We start from the raw sequence: 22971 nt of genomic DNA, 5'->3' as shown, positions 1-22971 counted from the left end.
TCCCCAAGATTTCAAAGGATACATTTAGTGGTGCTTCCAAATTCCAAGAGCCAATCTCTCCCAAGTGTTTCTATACGTTCTCAGAAACTGACATCTGGAATCTGTCTTGGGGAGATTAGGTCTGCATTATGTATTGGGGGCGGGGCACAAGTTCAAGTCTACCAAGTGCTAGGAGGTGATGTGGGAGAGATGACTGGGTGCTGATAGCTGGTTGCTGGTCCAGGGCCACCACTCTGAGAAAGTGGCATCTTATTTGAGATCTGAATGACAACAGCAGCGAGGAGAAGCGTTCAAATGTCAGGAAGGGGCTGGGTGCATTCCCAGGAGAGAAGGGTATGCAGAGCTCTGGTGGGGACAGGTGGACTTGGGACACCATTAGATATGGGAATCCACGGACAGGTGTAAGCAGGACTGGCAGCGATGGTATTCATGCCTGAGAAAGGCCTCCAGCTCCTGCGGTGAGGACGGCCACCTGCAGAGCCGGCAGTGTTGGCGGCTTCGGCTTCGGCAGTGGGGCCCTTAGGAGGGGGCTGGCCCAGGGACTCACCCTGAAGACAGGGTTAACAGGGCACAGGGGTGTAATTCACGGGGAAACTATCTGTCCACTGCCTGACAGCTGGACTAGGTGAAAATGTCTTTCTTCTTCGAATACCACCTACACTTGGGGTTTGTTCGGTGTAATCCTATCTGTGAGTTAACAAGTATTTTTCTAGACCATTACTGTGTCCTAGGCACTGGGGATACGATATGATTCCTGCCTCCCACTGGCGGGAGGGTAAAACAGACAATTGACTAGTAAGTGAAAGCGATGGCAGAGTCGGTAACTGCTGCGAAAACAAGTCAAGGTGCTCAGGAGGCTTAAGTGGCAAGTCTCACCTGGACTGGAGAGGGGGGCTGAGGATGCCGGTAGCCCCCGAATGCCCACCCTTCCTTTCTCACTCACAGAAATGGAATCCCTTGTTAGTAACAAGGCACACGGTTGCCCAACAGAAACATGCACCTGGATGTAGCCAGGGGACTAGCTTCTGGCCACAGGATCTATGTGGGAGTGATGTGCAAACTTCGTGGGGCCCGTCCTGAGAGGGAGGTGACCTGGCCCCACTCCTTCCCCCCTGCCTCCCTGCTGGCTAGGATGTGGATGCGTTATCTGGACCTTTCCTTGGTCTGTGAGAAGCTGCAGTAATGTCACCATCTAAACTCCTATGACTGGAGAAAGCCATTTGGACGTAAGTCAGGGAATCTAGGCACAGAAGTCGTTCCTCGATCGTAGGGCAGCTGGCTGAGGTCACCCACACCTGTGCCTTTACAAACCCAGGTACCTTGGCTGTCCCATGAGCCAGTCCTCCCCTGGTTGGTATTTCCTCTGCTAAGGGCGGTGTCCGTCACCTAGTCCCTGGGCCTTTGCTACAGACTCTTTGGCTCCGCAGAACCTTTTGGGACTCACCCCCCACCCCCACCCCAACACCCCCCATCACCCGTAGACCGTTCTCTGAGCCTTTGGATTCTGCCCTGGGTTGAATGTGCTAATACTACAGTGAACGGTTCCCGTCAATTAGGGGAATCATTCTTGAAACATTATCAACTTTGAATCTTCAATTACAAAGAAAATTAGTAATCTGTGAGCATGACTATCTTTGTGCACTTATCAGGTGATTTCTTTCTCACTGAACTTGATGACATGGGCATCTGGCAGGGCACAGAGTCTCCAGCAATGATTCCTCTTAATTCTGCATTAGCAGTGCTTTGAGCAATGGCAAGGAGTAACGGTGTCTGGTTTTTATCTGCCAAGTCCAGCAGCGCATCTCATGGAACCTCTTAACGGTAATTATCAGGAAGCCATCAATTTTATTACCTAAGACAACCACAGAGCAGAACCCAGAAGACACATTTTCTCGATTTGCAGTGGTCGACTGGGTTTGCTTTCAAGTGTTTGCATTATTTAACTAAGCCCTTTGTACCAGAGTGGTACTTGTTATCTTCATGCCTTTCTGTTTTCCCAAACACTGGAGTGTGCAAAGTCTATGAGAGGCAGCCTAGTATGGGGGTTAGGAATACAGTGTCCAGAGCCAGACTGCCCGAGTGGGAACCCCACCCAGCTCTGCCACCGACCAGTTCTGGGACTTTGGATGAGTTTTGTCCTCCATAGGCCGGCTTCCTCACCCCTAAAACAGGACAGACCTCGTATACTTAATGCAAATAAAGCATTAGATTAGTCTCTGGCGGACAGTAAGTGCTCAGTAACTGTGGCAGCGGTCACTGCTATGTCCTTCCAGTCGCTCAGCAACCTACGGCTGGATAGGGCAGAGTTTATTCCCACTTAATGCGGGGGAGAAAAGATCACATCATGCGCAATAAAGCTACCATCGGATCCCCAACCCTCAGCCCTGTGCTGGTTCAGTGACACCATACTTCCCTCCTATTACCCCAAAGAGAAAACGGAAAGCAGACATGAGAACAGGAGAGGAGAAATGAATTCATAAACAAGCGGCTTCCCATTGCTGTTAAGATCAGAAAACTCCCCAATACAACCTGCGAAGGCCCAGCGCCTTCCAGCCTCACGTCTCTGCTCTCCCCTGTGCACTCCGGCCGCCCCACACCTCTCTGCATCCCTCAGAGCTTCTAGTGCTAACTCCTACTCGGCCTCCAGGGCTAGGGGTAAACATCACTTCCTCCAAGACAGTTAGGATGTGGTTTGGTGGCTCTAAGAGATCCAAGTGAACAATGGCTGACATGGGAGAGAACTCTGTCGCGGCTGGCTGGCGGCCCGTCATGCAGAGGGGATGTGCTCCTTCTGCCTTGTTCTTCCAACATCCCCAGGTGGGCGAGGAGCGCAGAGCTGGGCACCAGACCTGCTCAGGCCATGGTAAGGACTTTGCTGTTTATCCTGAGTGAGTTGTGATGCCACTGGGGGACTGAGCACAGGGCTGATGTGCTCTGACTTATATTCCAATAAGGTTACTTGCAGCTGTGAGGAGAAAAGACTCAAAGTAGGAAGGAGGAAGAACTGGGAGGCTCTTAGAACAGACTAGGAGAGGGGCGCCTGCATGGCTCAGTCTGTTAAATATCAGACTCGATTCGGCTCGGGTCATCATCTCAGGGTTGGGAGATCAAGTCCCAGGTCGGGCCCTGTGCTGAGTATGGAGCCTGCTTAAGATTCTCTCTCCCTCTGACCACCTCTGCCCACCCCAACGACTCATGTGCTCTTAAAAAAATAAATAAATAAAATATGAAAAAGAACAGTCTAGGTGAGAGCTGGTTCAGGTTTGGGCTAGGCTGGCAAAGTGGGGAGGAGTGCACTTGGATGTGTTCTGAAGGTGGAGCCAATAGCATCTGCCTGGGCTAGATGCAGGGCAGAGGAAAGAGGAGCCAGGTTTAGAACCTGAACCGTGGGGAGAACGGGAGCACTGTCAGGAGATGGGAATGGATGGGACAAAGATTCACTTGGGACCATATTATGTTTGAGGATGCCTACTCCCCACCAAGGTGCCTTAGCCCATTTGTGCACTGTGAATGAGTTCTAGGCATGTCTGCAGGCTTGATCCCCTCAGCCCTTGGGGCAGCTGGTAGGGCCCAGGTCCCCGGAACCACAGTGCCACTCGTCCCACGCCCACCCCGGCCGGGGCTGGCTGCCTTTCTCTGCAAACTGCACAGCTCATCTGTTTCTTACAATGTGCTGTCTAATAAGTATTAGCACTTTCTTGGTATGCTGTAATGTTTAAAAAGTTGGAGAGAACCAGCATTAAATGTCCAAATGAAGAAACTGGGTAGGCAATTTGGGCTCAGTGGGGAGTCAGGTCAGAAGACAAAGATCTGGTCAGTGTATAGAGGGTATTTGAGGTCTGAGGACCTGGTGAGACCACGGTGAGAAAACAAGGAGGCCCAGGACAGAGCCCTACAGCACCCATGCGATGCCAGATCCAGTCTGGGCAGAGAGCAGAGGAGACCCTAGCAAAGGAAAAGGAACACAGACTGGGGTGAGCCTTAGTCACGCTGTAACAGAATTCCACAGACTGGGGGCTTTCACAGTAGACTTTATTTCTTTTGTTTTGGGGCCTGGAAGTCCAAAAATCAAGGCTCCGTCATGTTTGGTTCCCGGTGAGAGCCGTCTTGCTGGCTTCCAGCCTACTGCGGTCTTGGTGCGTGCTCACGTGGCCTCTCCTCTGTGTTTGTGCAGAGAGAGAGCGCTGGTGTCTTCCTCGTCTTCTAAGACACCAGACCTAAAGGATTAGGGCTCCACCTAATGGGTAGAGTTGTAGGGCTTGACCTCTCATGACCTCATTTAATCTTTATGACCTCTTTTTTCTCCTTTCTCCTTTTACCTTTTTTTGTTGTTGTTGTTTTGTTTTCGAGTAGGTGCCATGCCCAACATGAGGCTTGAACTGATGACCCTGAGATCAAAGTCATGCTCAACCAGTCAGGCACGACCCTTCATTGCCTCTTCAAAGGCTCTATATCCAAATAAAGTCTCATCGGGGATTAGGGCTTCGACCTAAGGAATTTGGGGGGGACACAAAATAACCATAACTTAATGCGGAAAGTCCTACTGCTCTCCCAGCAGTAACAACCACTGCTTCCCCCCTTTTTTAAGGTTTTATTTATTTATTAAAGAGAGAGGGAGGGAGGGAGGGAGAAAAAGCACAGGCAGGAGGAACAGCAGAGGGAGAAGCAGGCTCCCCGCTGAGCAAGCAGCCCAATGAGGAACTTGATCCCAGGACTCTGGGATCATGACCTGAGCCAAAGGCAGATGCTTAACCAACTGAGCCACCCAGGGGTCCCAAGAGCTGCCCTTTTAGTGAGCATTTACTCTGAGCAATTTATGGGCCTAAGCATTTTATGTTGCAGGATCTCAATCCTTATTTAAACCAGAAAGGGTAGGTATTATTATCCTTATTCCACAGAAGTGGAAACCAAAACTCCGCTGTGCCCAGATTCACACAGCACACTGAGTGGCAGGGGTAGGATTTCATCCCAGTCTGAAGCCCGTGCCCATTCCCTAAGCACTCGCACCACTTCTCAACTCCTGTAAGACACTCTATGCTATTTCACACTCTGACCATTCACTCCACACTGGGAGCTAGTCTGAGGACACAAAGTAAGGCTTTTCCCTCGATCTCGTCTCAAAGCAATACATGCTCCCTGGAAAATTTGCAAACTACAAAAAAGTACAGTCCTTCGAAAAACAGCAAACACAGAAAGAATTACCATATGATCCAACAGTTCCACTTCTGGGTATACACACCCCAAAATGTAAAAGCAGAGACTTAATCAGGTATTTGTACATCCAAGTTCACAGCAGCGTTATTCACAATAGTCAAAAGGTAGAAGCAACCCAAGTACCCACCAATGAACGAACGGATAGACAAAATGAGATATATATGTACAACGGAATATCATTCAGACTTAAAAAGTAAATTCTGACACATGCTACAACATGGATGAACTGTGAGGCGTTTATGCTAAGTGAAATAAGCAATCGCTTATTTATGCTAAGTGAAATAAGCAATCGCTTATTTCTAGGATTCCCCTAGAGTAGTCAAATTCACAGAGACGGAGAACAGAATCGTGGTTTCCAGGGACTGGGCAAGGAGGAAATGGGGAATTATTGTTTAATAGAGTTCTAGTTTTGCAAGATGAAGAAGGTCTGGGGATAGATGATGGTGGTTGTTGCACAACAAAGTCAATATATACTTGATGCCACTAAACTATGTCTAGAAATGATTAACATGATAAATTTTGTTATGTTTGTTTTACTATAAGAAAGTAGTAAAAGAAACGGAAAAGATTATCCATGATGTCTGAGTGCGACTCTGTTGATAGGCTGGCCCTGTGCCTTTGAGTCTTTTTTCTAATTTTAGCCTTATGGTATCTCTCTTTCTCTCTCTTTTTTTTAAACAGCTTCCTGTCTTGTACATTACAGAAAAATGTTTTTACATAGTTGTGGGATGGAAAGGGGACATTTTTAAGCTATCCCATCAGATGTGAATCCCTGATATGCATGTCTATCAATATCCAGGCTGTGGCCTGGTAGCGGAGACCCTCAGGAACGATGAAACCCACAGAACACAATCATGGGGCTCCAGGGACGCTTACCTTATCCTTACCACACTTCCTGCTGCTGAAGGATCACTGAGCTTTTCAGGCTTCTGCTTAAACCTCTGGGCAGCAGCCCCCTCACTAGGAGGGGCAGCTCCTTCCATTTTTAGAATTAGAGGTATCCAACCCACTTTTCTAATTTTACAGAGGAAAAAAAACCATAGACCTCCTTCTCAGATACCTGATTTCTTCTTTAATTAAGGACTTTCCTTCCCAAGAGTCTTTACAATGAATAGCTGCACACTGGTAGCCCGTGAGATAAACCTGACTGGGGACTGAGCTTTATTTGGCACAGGTGTTAAAAATCAGGACCGATCTTGTCGAACTCCGGGTTCTCTTGAAGTGTAAAGACCTGACGGCACTGGGGCAGCATGTCCCCTCCACCACAACTGGCTGCTGCAGCATAGCTTACGCCGTCTACCTGACCACAGTCCCCTCCACTCTGTTCTCTCCAAGGAGGCTCTGCTCCGTAGTTCAGATTCTCCCCCAATGGACCTGAAGCATTTAAGGTTAATCCCCATCTTAAAGAAAGTTCGTCAAGAAATGCGCTTAAAGAGCGTCGGTTGGGGGCAGGGCTTCGGTAAGATTCATTCAACCGCGGACCAGGCCAAGCTACCGACGGTGCTGAGGGGCCCGAGCCCGGCCCTGCAGGCACCTGCGCGAGCCTGACGACCTGCCATCCGGGTTCGATCGCTGCCCCCGGGCCACGGCCCCCGCCCTGACCAGCAGCGGCCTCGGGGTTCCGCTCCCCACTCGTCACGCTCTGGCTGGCGCCGCAGGCTAGCCTTGCGCGTCCGCGGGCCTCAGTGTCATCGTCGGTACCGTGGGCGGCGACACCTACCTCGCCGGGCTGCGGGGGCCGGAAAGGCTAGGCGCTGGGTCAGTTCCCAGCACTCGGGGGGCGCCCGGTCGGGGGCGGTATCTCGCTGTGCAGACGAGTCCGCGGTGCCTCAACCGGAGAGAGGAGCCGGGTGGGCGGCCCCCTCACCACGTGGTCTCTGCTGCCATGGAGACAGCCGACGCGCAGCCACGAGGCCTCAGCCCGGAGACCAGGGGGTCCCCGAGGCGGAGCCGCGCACAGCTGGAGCGCGCGCATGCGCAGACAGCCAGGCCCGGGGAGGGCGGGCCCAGGTGGATCGAACCACTGAGCGAAGGGGAGGGGGAGCCTTGGTAGGAGTCAGGGAGGATGGAGAGGGGGAAGAAAATGCCAAATGGGACCTGAAACTTGACTTGACTCCTAGGCATCATGGCCGTGGAATCCATCAGGGGCCCTGGATTGACGCCGACTCAGCGACGAGGCTGTCCTTCGTCTGGTGGGTGACAGACATGTGTGGGCGGGTCCGGAAGGGCGGGCTCGTGGGAGTTGCGCAGGCGCAGCGAGGCCGGCAACATGGCGTCCAGGCCCAAGCGGCGTGCCGTGGGAAGTGGGGTTCCGCAAGCCCCAGGCGTCCTGGTCCACCGCGACGAGGAAGAAGAGGAAGATGAAGTGGAGGATGAGGACGAAGACGATGAAGACAGTGACGAAGAAGAGGATGAAGACGACGAGAGCATCCACGAGGTGAGAAAACACGCGACCCCAGTTTGGTTTATGTTTGGGAAAAAAGTTTCTGGCCGCCAGAGCCGTGTGGCTGAGTGAGCTGCTCGGAGGAGCGACTGCCGGTACCTCAGGGCCTGTGAGCAGAAGCTGGAGATGATAAAAGTGCCCTGCTCGGGTTCCACTTGAGTCTTTCACACATTGCAGCCACAGGAATCATTGCTACTATTTTCAGAAGTCCTACCCCGGGGGTTCGGCCCCTCCCACCTCTCCGGGAACACCCGCCACAACCCTTTTCTCAGTGGCTTTCTGTAAAAGCCCCAAATCCATATTACAAAAGCAGCAATTTAGTCTCAGCCCAGTCTCCAGCCAGGTTCTTGTCGCCTTCCTCACTCTCCGCGGCCCTCTTTCCGCTGTTCGAAGGCCTTCTCGGTCCGCTTTGTCGAGAGTCTCTCCCGGTGTTCTTCATCCTGCGGTGTTTTCCCGTCCTTCCTAGAGCCCAGCTAAGCTGTATCTTTTGCCTCCGGGCACCTGCCCCTGCCCCACTCACCGACCCTGGTGATGGGTTCTTAGAAAACCGGGTTCCTTTTTTCCAGCATATTTCCTACCATACTGCTTGGCGTTACGGGTGCTTAGTATTTGTTGAATGAATTATCAGGACTGAATGATCCTTCAGACCACTATGTGCCCAGTAGGTACTTAAAACTTCATGGGTTCAAAGCAGAATTTGCAATTCATGCTCCAGCTCCTAATCTTTGCCATTTCTGTAAATGGTTCCCGTATTCGCCAAGTTGCTCAAACCACAAACCTGGTAACTAACTTTAATTCCTCCCTTTTTGCCTCTTATATCCCACAGTCTGTCAGTAAATCTGTTAGCTCTACTTTCGTACCCAGACACTTGTCGTCATTGATTCTCCAACAGACTCAGTACGTGTTTCCACCATCGCTTGACTGGATTCCTGTAGTCACTTCAGTTGCTTGCTCTCTTCCATTCTTGTTCCTGTACCATCTCTACACCCGCAGCCAGAGAGAGCTTTTTATTTCATTTTATTATACGATATCAGGAATGCTAAATACCATACTTTGAAGTTTATTTATTTTTTAGTAATCTCTAAGGCCAGCGTGGGGCTCAAATGCACAAACAAGAGTCACATGCTTTTCCTACTGAGCTGGCCAGGCGCCTCCAGAGAGATCTTTTTAAAATGTAGGTCTGTTCTCTTTTCCCTGTTCAGAACACTCCACTGACTTTTCATTTAGTTTATAAGAAAATCCGAAGACCTCCTGGTTGATGGACAGAAAGGTAGCTAATGTGGCCACAACAGAATAAGCAAGAGAAACTGAGAGGAAGTCAAATCCGATATAAACATGATTCAGGCTTAGGGCTCAGACTGGCGTGGGTATATGGTAAATCTTCCTTTGAACAGAACTTTCCTTTAGAAATCAGCTCTTGACTTTGGCCCCTTGCCTTGAATGTGATCTCACTTTTTTTCACTTAGAACTCACTTAGAACTTTAATGGGGGGCGCCTGGGTGGCTCAGTGGGTTAAAGCCTCTGCCTTCAGCTCAGGTCATGATCCCAGGGTGCTGGGATCGAGCACCGCATCGGGCTCTCTGCTCAGCAGGGAGCCTGCTTCCCCCTCTCTCTCTGCCTGCCTCTCTGCGTACTTGTGATCTTTGTCTGTCAAATAAATAAATAAAATCTTTAAAAAAAAAAAAACTTTAATGGGCTCTTTTGCTAATTTTGGGTTATAGAAATCAGTGCTTTCGTTGACATGGATAGTCTGTCACACTCCAGTGATTAAAAATTAGTGTGAGGGGGCATCTGGTGGCTCAGTTGGCTGTCTACCTTCAGGTCAGGTCATGATCCCAGGACTCTGGGATCAAGCCCTGCATCTGGCTCCCTGCTAAGCAGACAGCCTGCTTCTCGCTCTCCCTCTCCCTTAGCTGCTCTGCCTACTTGTTCTCTCTCTCTCTCTCTCTCAAATAAATAAAAAATAAAAAAAAATTAGTGTGAGAATGGTCGTTGACTGTAGAGTAAGAAAATAGGCACGTATACTGTTGGTGGGAGTATAATTTGTTGCAATGTCTTCGGAGGGCAATTTGACAGTAATTGTCAAAACTAAAAATGTGCACATCTCCTGATACAGTAATTGAACTGGAAATAATTTATTCTTCAGTCATAATAATAACGTTTCCAGGCTTTGTGCACATTGTATTAACTCATTTAATTTTTTTTTAAAGATTTTATTATTTGAGAGAGAGAGAGAGATGACAAGTAGGCAGGGGGGCGGGGAGGAAGCAGGCTCCCTGCTGAGCAGAGAGCCGGATGTGGGGCTCAGTCCCAGGACCCTGAGACCATGACCCGAGCCGAGCCAAAGGTAGAGGCTTAACCCGTTGAGCCAACCAGGCGCCCCAACTTGTTTAATATTTACATCAGTCTTCTGAAGTTGGGAGTTATCACCATTTAAGACCGAGGATACACAGCAGGTTAAGTGAAGACAGTCTGTGTAGTGTAGTCTCTGCAGGGGAAAGAAACAGGAAATAAATTTGATTATGTGTCGGGCGCCCGGGTGGATCAGTGGGTTAAAGCCTCTGCCTTCGGCTCGGGTCATGATCCCAGGGTCCTGGGATCGAGCCCCTCATCGGGCTCTCTGCTCCGTGGAGAGCCTGCTTTCTCCTCTCTCTCTGCCTGCCTCTCTGCCTACTTGTGATCTCTGTCTGTCAAATAAATAAATAAAATCTTTAAAAAAAAATTTGATTATGTGTCGAAAACCCCTTGAAAGATTAGCTTAACTACTGATAGGAACCTCTGAAGAGTAGGAGTTGGGGGGTGGGTAATAAGACTACCAACTCTGTAATCTGGTCTCTTGTAGTGTTTACCGGTGAAATGTATTACTTTTTTGACTGAAGAAATTCTTAGGGCTTTCAGGGCAGTTCCCTACACTTGATGGATCTTGATTCCTTTATTTATTCGAATGGGGCTTTTAGTTTCTGACATGTTCACTCACCCACAGCTCATTACTGTGATGAATAAATCTATGAGAATTATATTTGAAATTCAAAATCTGCCGTAGGTATGCTGTGTATATAAGGAAGGAAATGCACGTGCGTGTGTGCGTCAAGTCTGATTTAGAAACAGGGTGATTGGCTTTGCGGCAGCTAGCAGAGAGGCGATAGAAAGTGGATATGAGAACTTCAAGAAATAGGTCAGGGTATTGAAACGATGAGAAGAAAAGCATTAGGCATGTTAAGTTCTTGTGGCCATGTGGTTAGGACTCTTGCTTGTGCGGAACAGTGACCCTTGGAGGGGAGCTTCAGAAGATGCGGAGTTTGAGGTAAGGATGCGAGGGTACCTTGGACCTCCAAGAGCAGGAAGGGGCTGGGGCCTTGAGCCTAGAATGCTGTGGAGAACCCGGGACATCCTTACATATTTTTTCTCTGCTTTATTGCTCTTCGTTCCATTCAAAATAACTTGGTTATTTTCCTGTTTCTTTTCCATAAAGCAGATAATAGAAAATGCCAATGTAAGGACCTATTTTATATTTTTATATTTTAGCAAGAGGCTTTCATTGAGGTTAAACAAAAACCTTGTTGTTTAACCCTTAAACTGTCCCTGTCCTCCTTCCCCCAGGGGATTCACTTAAAAACAAATCCCGGAAACCAGCTTCAGGTAACAAAACCCAGATACAAGGGTGGGTCAGGCCAGGTGGAGACATCAATCAGTGGGGTTTGCATACGGTCTCCCTAGCTACCAAGGAGTATGGGTCTCTGCCCTTTGGGAGCCTTTTGGGCGCCAATCCTAACCAAGGTGATAGCCTGGGTCAAATGTCTACTAGAGTAAATTGTAACTCAGTTGGTCACCTAGCATCACTGTGGAGTTTCCTGTGTGTGTTACAATCTCATTGGTCACCTGTGCGTGCCCAGGCCCCACTGCACGGCCTTTGCCCTTAAAAGCTAGACTGTGAAACAGAGAAAGGTCGCCCTCTCTTGTAAGAGGTGCGTCCCTGAACGTTCGGTTAGATTCTTGATGCTTGGCGCGAAATAAAGTTTTGCTTGACCTTCGCTTTATATCAGTCTCGCTCCTTTAATCACGGACCCATTATTGGGGCGTAACAGCCAACAGCTTCTTTGGTGCAAAAAGGTAGTTTTATTGAAGCAGAAGGACAGGACCTCTGGGCGGCTAGAGCAGCGCTGGGTCCTGAGGAGTGGCCCGCTGTAAACTTCCAAGTTGGGAGGGGGTTAGGGATATCGTGAGTCTCTCAGGAATTTTGGAAGCAAGGTTTCCAGGACCTTGAGGGGGCTAGCTGTTGTGGGGAAAAGGTCATTTATTACTGTTTAATAAAACCTGAGTCATGAGACCCTTCAGATGTATATCTGTGAGTCATATGCGATTGCCAACGTGTATCTTGGAGAGGGAGGGTAGAGATAAAGGAAGTTTCTGAAGGAATTTTTATATGATAAAGTAGATTTACAGGATCCTGGGGTTTGGGCTAAGATTGCCTGTTGCTCTTAGCAAAGTATTAATATTAAGGCAGTTGAGTCCCTAGAGGGATGTCACTCTGCCTGTTTCAAGGACTTGTCAGTAGGCTGTAGGTAGTAAGGAAATTTAGTAATTTTTCGTCTGCCTTTGTTTCCCCACATCATTATTTACAGGAAGTGAATGTTGAATTTGAAGCTTATTCCATCTCCGATAAGGATTATGACGGAATTAAGAAGTTACTACAGCAGGTATGGTCTTTACCCCCCGCACAAATCTCTTCTAAGAAAATCCAGGCCATTCCACACAAACTAGGTCAGATTTCATCCTTTATTTTAGAATTCCCATTCTTATTCCCTCTACCCTGCAGAGAAGGAAGGACAGTTTCTCTTTTCTTCTCAGGCTAACTCCCGGTTGAGCCTCCGATTCATATGTTAATCAGTGCCTGTGTCCTAAAATACCTTCCTTTTCATGTGCTAATTATTTGGGCTACTCTACTGTTTTTCTCTTACTCCTGTCTAAGCTTTGTGGGGCCGAAGAATTCCATAGTCCTATCGCTGAGTGCACCAGCTGGTGCTGCAGAATCGGGCTTGCTGCTTCTACACAGTCCTTACCCGTGTACGGTGGCTTTGGTTTTACCCTTCAGAGCCTCCAGTGTCCAGGCACCACATTCTTTGCCCCTTTGTCTGTCATTCTCCTCCCCTCCCCCACACGTCCTGTCTTACCCCAGACTGTCCCTTCAGTTTGATTTCCTTGAGCTTCAATTCTTCTGGGCTTTTCCTTTCCTCCTGGGATCGCTCTTCTGAGGTGTCTTTTTCATCATTGATATTTCATTGTTTGAGTGGATATTAGGAGTTTTATTAAAAATTATGCTTTGATTTTCATTTAAAATAAGGTTTTTTTTTCCCTCCTCTTAGCTTTTCCTGAAGGCTCCTGTGAACACTGCAGAACTAACTGATCTCTTAATTCAACAGAACCACATTGGGAGTGTGATAAAGGTAAGCGGGACAGTTATGTTTGTTCTGATTAAATTATTTTTTTGTCCTGTTAAGATCCTCCTGATGTTTAGCTGGTGGGCCAGGAGCTCAAACTGGAAAGAGGTGTCACTGGAGGAAGGGAGACTGGTTAGAAAGCCATTCCGGTAATTTCCAAGATTACTGAGTGTAGGAATCCTGGGGCTGGCAATGGATAGCAAGAGAAGGGAGATATTTGGGAGATGAGGTATGATGGGGCGGAGTGAGTAACTGGTTTCACTGAGGGGAAAGGAGTCAAGGGTGGCTCCCACGTGTCTGGCTCCAGCAACCAAGATAGCGAACATGGAGGATGAGGGGGTCAGGAAGCAGCGTAGGTTTGGGTGTGCACTTGTTCAGTTTGATTTGCAGGTGATACATACCAGGGAGGTGTGAGCAGCGGCTGGATTTGGGGGGGTCTCAGCAGATGGATGGTTTACCCAGGGAGGGTGGGGACGGACACTGCTGATAGCACCGTTACTTGGGGAAGTAAGTAAGTGAATGGCGGAGTCTGCAAAGGAGCCATGCTAGGGGCCACTGGGGGCCATGCTGGTGGCCAAGCTGGGGGTGCAGGTGACCTGGAAGGAAGTGGCATTAAGCACCGGAGGGAGCTTTTGGAGGTTGCACAGTGGGAGGGTGAGTCCTGCCCCTGCTGCTCCTGATGATGCTGTCGGTTTTCTGTCTGTGCCTCCTGCCCTTGGTTTAGTGTCCTAGGATAGCAACGGTCCCCTCTTTGGCTTTTTTTGGACACAACTCAGTGGGGACAACTCCTGTCTGTTCCATGTCACGTTAGCTAGAGAGGGTCAGTGGGGGTCCAGAGGATTCACTTTCAAGATGGCTTACTCACGTGACCAGCAGGTTGGTGCTGGCTGTCCACGGGGAGCCCCGCTGGGACCGTGGGCCAGGGGCCTCTGTTCCTCCGCGGGGCGGGCCCCTCTACGCAGTGGCTGGGTTCCAGGAGCAAGCAGCCCCAAAGAACCAGGCACAAGTGCACAGCATTGTATTTCCGCTGTCCTCATAATCAGACATGAAGGTCTGCACAGGCTCGAGGGGAGGGTGACGGACCCCACCACTTGGAGGGAGGAGGGACGAGGTCCTTTGTCAGAACGTGGAGCTGGAGCCGGAGCGACCATCTGTGGAAAATAGAATCTGCCACAGTGACTTGGGTCCATTTCCGCATCCGTCTCTGGAAACGAGGGTGGTCCTGGTTGGACCCTGCTTCGTGTGGTGGCCCGTGGTTCGGAAGCAACAGGAGTTGCTGAGCGCTCGGCGCTCCTAGCCGCGGCACGTGGTGAGTGCTGGAGTGGCGGCACCCGTGCTTGGTCTCCGCCCGGCCCCGCCCACGCCATGGCCCGGCCGGCACAGTCTGCGTCATGGTGCTAAAGCAGCGGCCCTTCAGTCTGAAGCTCGCGCGCTCACCGCCGCACCTTGAGCCTCCTCCTTTGTTGTCAAAGCCGCAGGTCTCGAGAAAGTTGGCATTCGCAGCCTCTGCCTCCTCTCCTCAACACCCGGATCTGGCTCTTCTCACCAGTACTCCCCTGAGGTTCTGGAACTGCTGTCGGATAGGGTCATCAGCATCCCTGTTACTAAACCTAATGGCATGAAATGTCACAGTGAAGGGGATAGCACCGCCAGTAGTTTTCTTTTATTAGAGCATGGGAGAAGCAGGCCCCTTTGACCAAACACGTGTCCTCTCCAGCCGATGGTGTCTGTGGGCATGCTGACCACACTGACTCCATCTTGTTCGTGCTCGGCCGGGACCTCCTGTGGCCTCTGTGCTCTGGGCCCCAGGGAGGCTAACGCATGCCCTGACCAGAATGCGGGGAGGCTTGTTCCTATCTTCCCTAAAGAGCCCCCACCTTAGGTAACTACCCTGAGACCTCCTGGGCAGCGTGGAGAGCTGCTACGTAGCCCCAGGGTCGCATATCTGCAGGATCCCTCTGTCACTAACAGCCTGAGTGAGAATGGTGTGGCGTGGCTGGCTTAGTTTTCTGTCCTAGGTGCCTCCTCAGTGTGGAGGAGATGCGACTGACCCTCCGCCACCTTTTTTTTTTTTTTTTTAAAGATTTTATTTATTTATTTGACAGACAGATCACAAGCAGGCAGAGAGAGAGAGAGAGAGAGAGGGAGGGGAGGAAGCAGGCTCCCTGCTGAGCCAAGAGCCCAATATGGGGCTCGATCCCAGTGGGATCGAGCTGAAGGCAGAGGCTTTAACCCACTGAGCCACCCAGTGGCTCACCCTTCTCCACCTTCTAATCGTGTCCTAAGACCGTCCAATAAGAAACTGTCACTTTTATTCTTGCAAGAGCTTTGCTGTCAGCGGGGGGATTCAGCCTTCACTGGGACGATGACACAAATAACTTCACCGTGGAAAAGAAGTTACAGCTTTTGGCTTCCGCAGAGGTACTTGATGTGTCCCAGCCACAGAGACTTCTGTCCCTAGGAGAGGGACTGCCCAGAACTTCCACCAGAGCCTCTAGGACTCTTGCAGAGAAGGCGGATCCTGGGGCTGTGGAGGGGAAGGGCAGGGGCAGGCCCCGAACTGCACCTGTGGGTTGTGTAGAGCGAGATTCCGGGGTGAGGTGTGAGGTGCGGTTGCTCTGGCCTGAAGTCCCCGGAACTGTGTTGAACCAGGAGGCTGGAGGGATGGGAGGGGGTGTGGGAGGGGGTGGTGACCGGGTTAAGCAGGCTAGCCGCGTGGGGTGTTGCTTTGAGGGCTGGTCACTGGTCAAGGAGGACCGCGGAGCGTGCCCGGGGGGATGCTAACTGCTTGTGAGCCCAGTGACCATTTGGGGTGTTTCTTTTCTTTCATTTTTTTCTTAACTAAGCTCTCTGCCCAACCAGCTCACAACCTTGAGATCAAGAGTCGCATTCCCCTCCGGCTGAGCCAGCCAGGTGCCCCAGTTTGGGGGATTGCTTAGGATTCGGCACCCAGGGTCCCTTTTCCTCCCCTGGCGCTCTGTCGGTACTGTGCGTATTTTGCTGCAGTAGGTGGGAGACCTGTGAGGTGCAAGACGTCTGTCTCCCGTTTGCTCTTGGACCGGGGCTGGTGGACGTGTTCTCTTCTTTCCGTCTCCTGAGCAGATATGCCCTGGCGCTCTGACGGGTCTCGTTTGTGTCCTCCTGTGTTACTGTGCTGCTCTGTCCGTGCCTCTTGATTCTGGAGCTCGCAGCGGCTCTCGTTTTGGCACACAGTTCCATTTCCTCGGCCACCGCGCCCTTCCTCGTTCCGCAGGAAGGAACTGGTGGTCTTTGAGCCTGGCAGCCCCTTGGCCCAATCCCCTGTCAGTGGCTGCGCCGCCTTAGATCCAGGAGCCACTTCCCCAGGTCTCTCCCGTGAGGCCAGGCCCCTTCAGCCACGGGCCTGACGTCCTGGCCCTATACACGCAGGTGCCGCTGCTCCGTTCTCGCCCAGAGCCGCCTAGAGCGCCCCTGCTCCTTCAGCTGTCCAGCTGGGAGCCAGGGGTGCTGCAGCGAGAGCTCGTGTCCCTTCTCTCGGGAGAGTGTCAGGAACACACACGGGACACTTGTGGGTCCTTGCCATCCCAGGTGCTGGGGACGCAGTGAGAGCGCTCAGCCTGGGCAGGCCACGTGGAGGAAGATGTGGAGGGAGCGCGAGGGCCCAGGGGAGGGGCTCTGGGTAGAGTCAGCAGGTTCAGGTTGGATTCAAGCATTTCATTCTTCGTTCTCTGTTCCTATTTCATTCCCTTTCTTGCCCTCCTTTCCTCTTCCGTTCACGTGGTAGGAGGAAGTGGTGCTCAAGCGTTGCTCGCTCTCCCTGCTGCTCAGGACTGGCCTGTGCTCTGGGGGGCCCCCCCTCACCCCCCGGAGGACCGAGCAGGGCTGGCCTGGGCCAGGTCACTTAGAAGACAGGAGTGGTTGATCTCAAGAGGTTTTATCCCGTCTGGATTGGTAATATATTGAGAATCCAGCATAAAGAAAATTGGGAGCAGGAAGCAGTCACCTGCATGCAGAAAGGGGGAGCAGACCCTAGAGAGGTGAGCCGGTAGGGACAAGGCCCACGGTCCTCACTGTGCGCTGCTTCCCTGAGGCGACGGCAGCCACGGAAAATGGGTGTGAAAACCGCAGTGTGAGTTTTGTTTAGCTTCCTCCCCACCAGACACACAGTTTTAATTCTTTTTCTTTCTAAAATAGCAAACGGATGTTTCAGAAGACAGCGATGACGATGTGGATGAAGATGAGATTTTTGGATTCATAAGTCTTTTAAATTTAACTGAAAGAAAGGTTGGTTTCACTGGTGGCATCTGAGTACCTGTGCCTTAGACCCCAGTCACTTCTATTTAATGCATGGTGATGGTGCTGTTTATGTCAGACCATGAAAGTAACAACAATAAGGATATGTGCTTTTGTGAAATCTTACTGAAATCTTATTTTTAGGATTTTATTTGAGAGAGGGAGAGGGAGAGAAGCTGACTCCCTGCTAAGCAGGAAACCTGACAGGGGGCTCGATCCCAGGATCCTGAGATCATGACCCAAGCCAAAGGCAGGCGCTTTACTGACTGAGCCATCCAGGCGCCCCACTGTAATCTTTTTTTAACGTGAGAGTGTTTTTGTGCTGAATGATCTCTGTCGTGAAAGTCCTGGCTCCCTGGGGTATAGAGAACCATCCAGAACTGGGGACTTGGTGTTGGTATCAACCCCGGAGCCGGTGGCTCTGCCGGCCTGCGGCGCTTCCTTTCATTGTGAGGCTTCGTTGCTTCCTGCAGTGGAAGGCACGTTCTGACCTTCACTCGTGTTTCCATTCATCTCTGCTGACTCGCTGAATTTTTTTTTTTTTTTTTAAGATTTTATTTTTTTGACAGAGAGAGGCACAGGGAGAGAGGGAACAGAAGCATGGGGAGTAGGAGAGGGAGAAGTGGGCTTACTGCAGAGCAGGGAGCCCGATGCGGGACTCGATTCCAGGACTCTGGGATCATGACCTGAGCCGAAGGCAGACGCCTAATGACTGAGCCACCCAGGTGTCCCTTGCTGAGTTTTAATAAAAAGGGAAAACCAGCTGTTTACTTTCATCGGAAGAAGTTTATGTCGAACTTCACCTCCAGGTTTTTTGTGAACTTTCCAGTTACTCCCATCTGTCTTTACAAGATGGACTGGAATTGCTCTTCTCATGTGAGTTGGTGTCTCGCGGTCACCACTGCTTGTGGGACCGTAAAGAACCAGGTGTAGAGACTCGGAGAGATGCCTGAGCGGTCAGCACGGAGGACAGGCGGGCTTTAAAGGAGGTGGCAGGAGGCCGCCCCCAGGTTCGGTAGAAGGTGATAGACAGCGCTCTGGTTTCCGCTCCTGGTGTGGCCTGTACGGAGCAGCGACCTCGTCTTGGCTTCCTAGGGCGCCCAGTGTACCGAGCAGATCAAAGAGCTGATCCTGAGCTCCTGCGAGAAGAGCTGTGGGAAGAGCTTGGTGGAACAGCTGGACGCACATCTGAACGACACCTCCAAGCCCGTGGGCTTGCTCCTCAGCGAGAGGTTCATCAACGTCCCTCCTCAGATCGCGCTGCCCATGCATCAGCAGCTCCAGTAAGAGCCTGCGCCGCGCGCCTCCGAGCGGTGGGGGGGTGGGGGGGGTCTCCCCGCAGGGCTTTCAAGCCAGTGGCGGCAGGAAGCTCGCCGCCCGCAGTCTTGGGGGCCTTGCGGCTCCAGTGAGCAGAGGCCGCCTCCTCCCGGAGGCATGTCCCTTCTTGACAGTGGGCTCCTTCATGACTTGTGACAGTATGAACAGTCTTACCAGGTGCGCGGGGTATAATCACAGATGAGTTTATATAGGCTTTTTACCCCCTACTGGTCTAAAGTTGTCATCCCTTTGCCAGATTTCTGTGACACGGACACAGTGCCGAACAGGTAGTCCAGTAACAAACCAGTACAACTCTTCAATTCCACTGGGATGTTTTGTAACGAAGGAGGCAGCAGTCCTGATACTGTGTCTCTCATGTTTTGGGGTTTGCTGTTTTTACTTTTTTGTGGGTTTTTTTTTGTTTTTTAAAAATGACCCTGAGATCATGACCTGAGCCGAAACCAAGAGTCAGAAGCTCAACAGACTGAGCCGCCCAGGTGTCCCTGTTGTACTTTCTTAATGGAGGAGTTTTAGGTTTACAACATTTCAATTGTTAAGAAGAGCTGCTGTGCTTTGGGGTAGAGCAGGATGGCAATCCAGATGGACGCCCTTGCTCCGGGGTCGTAGTGCTGCGTGCCTGCTAGCCGGTGGTGGGTATGTAAGGACAGGTGAACCTTCAGGGTTTCCCACTGAACAGGTTCATTGCTTTCTAGTTTTCCTCTCAACCCTGCCCTCCCCCGATGCCAGCTGCCGTTCTTCGGTTTGCTTTTTTTTTTCCTTTTCCTGATCCGCTGGCGCTCATGTTTATTTGGTTTCACAGGAGGGTGATGTGCTTTCTCCTGGTCCTCTGTTAAAGAAAGGTGAAGCCTTTACATCTTTGATTAGCCAGATACACAGGGACATGCACAGTTTTCCGAAGGCTACGTTGCCACTCCACGGACTCTTCTAGAATCTAGGGGAATCTGTCCTGTCATGCCATTTCTGCAGTATGCCAAGACTCGTCATAGTCCCGGGCTCTAGTGCTTGGAGACTGGTCATCACATGCTCTAATGACATTGGTTGATGCTCTGTTAAACATTTGTTTTTAAAAATCCAGATTCTTACTATTTTTAGTATCTGCAGAGGCAGAGCAGTGATGTTGATAAATGTGAGACTCCTGTTATTTGCTGTGTGTCCACAGCTCAGCATCGCCTGAGGGATACATCCCACTGCGTCCTGTAAAACACGGCCATAGTCCATCACAGTGCAGGGGACCACATAGGTAAACTCATGGCTTTAGAAGTGTCCAGATCTGATCTCTGTCCATCAAGTCCGTGTCCGAGACAACGGACCCCCCCCAGAGGCCCCACTGGTTTGCCCTGTGCTCTGGTTTGTGGATGGATTTCACCGGGCTCAGCAGGCAGACCGTCTCTGTTATGCTTTGTAGGAAAGAAGTAGCAGAGGCACACAAAACTAACAAGCCATGTGGGAAGTGTTACTTCTACCTTCTGATAAGCAAGACATTTGTGGAAGCTGGAAAAAACAATTCCAGAAAGAAAGGGAATAACCAAGAGAAAGAGGAATTAATGTTTGCCAATGCAGAGGAAGAGTTTTTTTATGAGGTAAGACTGTCCTGTTTTCATCTATTTGTTTGAATATAAACAGGGATTTTCTTGATGATAGGCAGGATTGACTGCTCTCCCGTTTATGGCAGAGTGCTCTGAGGATGGTGGCCGTTTCTCCATATTGCCGGCAGCTGGTGGCTGATGCAGTCCCCACACCTAGTACATTCCCTGGCAGGTTTGTCCCCAGCCCCCCAGCCCCCCAGCCCCCGGGGCGGAGCGTGGGAGGAGAAAAGCCATGAACGGTGAATGGTGATGAGGCACTCGATACGCTCACTAGAAGATCTGTAATTCTAGAACCACTCTATGAGGGAGACGGTCCTGGTTTACTGATGGGGGACATTGAGTCTGAGGGAGATTAGAGCCATTATCTGAGGTCATGCAGGCGGTTAATGTGAAAGCTGGGGCAGGCCCTGCTCCCCAGTGGTGGCTTATATGGTTCTCTGTGCCCTTGGTCCTGGATGTCCTCCCGCTTGTGGGATTCCTAGCACTTTCTTGCAGAAAGGTGGCATGTGCCATGATGGGCAACCAGATACCAGAGAATACGCTTTCTCACCCTGACCTGCTAAGTAAATCCGAGGGGTAACTTACTTTCCTGGATTAGAGAACATTAGTTACTACTTTTTTTTTTTTTGAATTTTAATTTAAGATTTTATTTATTTGAGAGGGAGGGAGAGCAAGCACAAGCACGGGGAGCTACGATGGGCAAGGGAGAAGCAGACTCCTCGCTGAGCAGGGAGCTGCGCACGGGCTCCATCCCAGGGCCCTGAGATCATGACCTGAGCCCTAGGCAGATGCTTAACTGCCTGAGGCCCCCAGGCACCCGCATCTGTCACTGCTTTTCAAAAAGCCTTTGACTAAATACTGAAGTACCACAGGTTCAGCTCTACCCTTGTTTTTCAGGAAGTAAATAGTGAAAGTTAAATTTTTAAGCCTGAGCACCTTAGAGTGTTTCGGGGCAGGCTGGATGGGTTTTTAAGAGGGCCTGGTCACGCAGACCTCCCTGTTTTCACATGGCTTGATTCCAAGAGAGCAGCCAGGACAATGGGAAACACCTGTGTTTGAAGACCATTCTTTTCGTTAACTGTCAAATGTTACAAGTCTTTATTTCACTTTTCTGTTGCAAGATTGAGAATCAAGTGAGAATGAATGAATATGAGGGACTTCAGAATTACAAACGCTTAGAAATGGTAGTACATATGTCACTTAGCGCTGTTCACCTCTTAGGTCTGGGACACTGCTCTCCATGCCTTTGTAGGTTAGAAATCTGGTAAGCATTTTGTAACTTCTACCTGCATATCCCATTTGAGCTTATTTTATTCCATGTTTTGCTTCTGTTCACTGTTATTTTCGTTGTTGTTCATTGTCATTCTTAAACACATCAAATAGTATTCCTGGCTGCCATGTAAATAAGTTTTGCCTTTAGGTTGTCTGAATTTTTAACTTATAATTGTATCTTTGGTTCAGAAAGCAATCCTGAAGTTTAACTACTCGGTGCAGGAAGAGAGTGACACTCGTCTGGGAGGCAGGTGGTCCTTTGATGACGTCTCGATGAAGCCCTTGCGAACTGTGATGTTGATTCCAGGTGACAGGATGAACGAAATCATGGATAAACTGAAGGAGCATCTCTCTCTCTGACCCATTTCCCATGGACAGTAATGGGGTGGTTTTGCGTTTGTAAAATTACCAGAAAACAGCTCAGATTTACTGAAAAACCCAGACTTTATTCAGAGTAAGGTCCTCTACAAAAAAGTAGGGGTCTATCACTTGTGTCGGTGACACATTTACAAAATAGCTTTAAAAAAAAGTTTGGTCGAATTATGATTGGTGAATTAAAAGCTTTTCCAGTAAGAAGGAAAACGTGGAGTCGTAATTTAAAGAACTCAATAAGAACTTCTATTTTTTATTTTTAAATAATATACAAAGTGTTATTTTTTCAAGACTCTCGTGTGGGGTGTGCTGTCCTTGTTCAAGTTGAATGTCTGCACCTCACTCTGGTGAAACGACGTTCAGGCCAGCTGGGGGAGGGCAGGGGCGGGACTTATTGCACATCTTGCTTTCTGTGGAAGGTTCTGAAGAGTCACTGGACGGTGCATCTAGGCTCAGTAGTCTCAGGGCACTTCTCACACATTTTCTGGTCCTTTTTCATTGTTGATAGAGGTGAAAGGTGATCCACTACTTGGTGGAGAATATCCTTACTTTCACTAGGAGGCAGGTTGCTGAAATAGTACGGTGGTGCCAGCTGCATAAATCTGTTGAAAACATAAAGGTGAGATTTTTTTTCTTTTTGGGGGAGAGCTACCAAACATTATGTGTGGGAACTTCCACCCCCAAAGAATCTCGTTGTAGACCTGGTACTTAATTTGAACTCTTCCGCCTCCGTCTGCCTTTGCGGAATAAATACTTCCTGTGGTTTTTTCCTGTGGTTTTCATGGAACTAATCCAACTGCATTTCTAGAATATGTTGGCTTCTCTTGTGTTATTTCTCTGCAGCTTTTTGTATCTTTTAAGAGCCATTATGCTCTGTTCTATATTTCACTTTTTTTTTTTTTTTAAAGTAACCTCTACACTCAACATGGGGCTCAAACTCATGACCCCGACCGAGATCAGGCATCGGCTGCCCTACCGACAGCCCGCCAGGAGCCCCCCTGCGGGCTATGATCCCAAGGAGGGGAGCATTTACTTA

The 22971-nt window shown here is 50.0% G+C and overlaps 3 protein-coding genes across 6 annotated transcripts in view; 1 reads left to right on the top strand and 2 right to left on the bottom strand.

The window, feature by feature from the left end:
* The window catches only part of UROS (uroporphyrinogen III synthase), a 29745-nt gene extending 22552 nt beyond the window's left edge, over positions 1 to 7193 (bottom strand). Inside the window, exon 1 of one of the 2 annotated variants that reach the window (XM_080822840.1) lies at positions 6935 to 7193. The gene's annotated coding sequence lies outside the window, so the exon portion shown is untranslated. The remainder of the gene's footprint in view (positions 1 to 6934) is intronic. The other variant, XM_080822839.1, reaches the window with a different exon arrangement.
* Positions 7194 to 7334: 141 nt separating this feature from the next.
* Positions 7335 to 22223, top strand: BCCIP (BRCA2 and CDKN1A interacting protein). The gene is made up of 7 exons (XM_080822838.1): positions 7335 to 7651; positions 12280 to 12354; positions 13021 to 13101; positions 17269 to 17358; positions 18463 to 18650; positions 20111 to 20285; positions 21753 to 22223. Exons 1-7 carry the CDS (start codon positions 7484 to 7486, stop codon positions 21921 to 21923), a joined length of 948 nt encoding a protein of 315 aa, XP_080678964.1. The 5' UTR covers positions 7335 to 7483; the 3' UTR covers positions 21924 to 22223.
* Positions 21992 to 22971, bottom strand: part of DHX32 (DEAH-box helicase 32 (putative)) — a 57203-nt gene continuing 56223 nt past the window's right edge. For all 3 annotated transcript variants that reach the window (XM_080822836.1, XM_080822837.1, XM_080822835.1), the window contains one exon: positions 21992 to 22537. In XM_080822836.1, the coding sequence (XP_080678962.1) occupies positions 22366 to 22537 (172 nt within the window). In that variant the 3' untranslated portion in view covers positions 21992 to 22365. The remainder of the gene's footprint in view (positions 22538 to 22971) is intronic.

The sequence above is a fragment of the Martes martes genome, assembly GCF_963455335.1.
Source record: "Martes martes genome assembly, chromosome: 14".
Taxonomy (NCBI): Eukaryota; Metazoa; Chordata; class Mammalia; order Carnivora; family Mustelidae; genus Martes; species Martes martes.
The sequence above is the reverse complement of the archived record's forward strand: the minus strand, read 5'-3'. Positions and strand labels throughout refer to the sequence as shown.

Coding starts and splice junctions, on each gene's coding strand:
- BCCIP (XM_080822838.1), top strand. CDS start 7,484: ATGGCGTCCAGGCCCAAGCGGCGTGCCGTGGGAAGTGGGGTTCCGCAA. Junction 12,355..13,020: donor TTAAGAAGTTACTACAGCAG/GTATGGTCTTTA, acceptor CCCTCCTCTTAG/CTTTTCCTGAAGGCTCCTGT. Junction 17,359..18,462: donor TAAATTTAACTGAAAGAAAG/GTTGGTTTCACT, acceptor TTGGCTTCCTAG/GGCGCCCAGTGTACCGAGCA.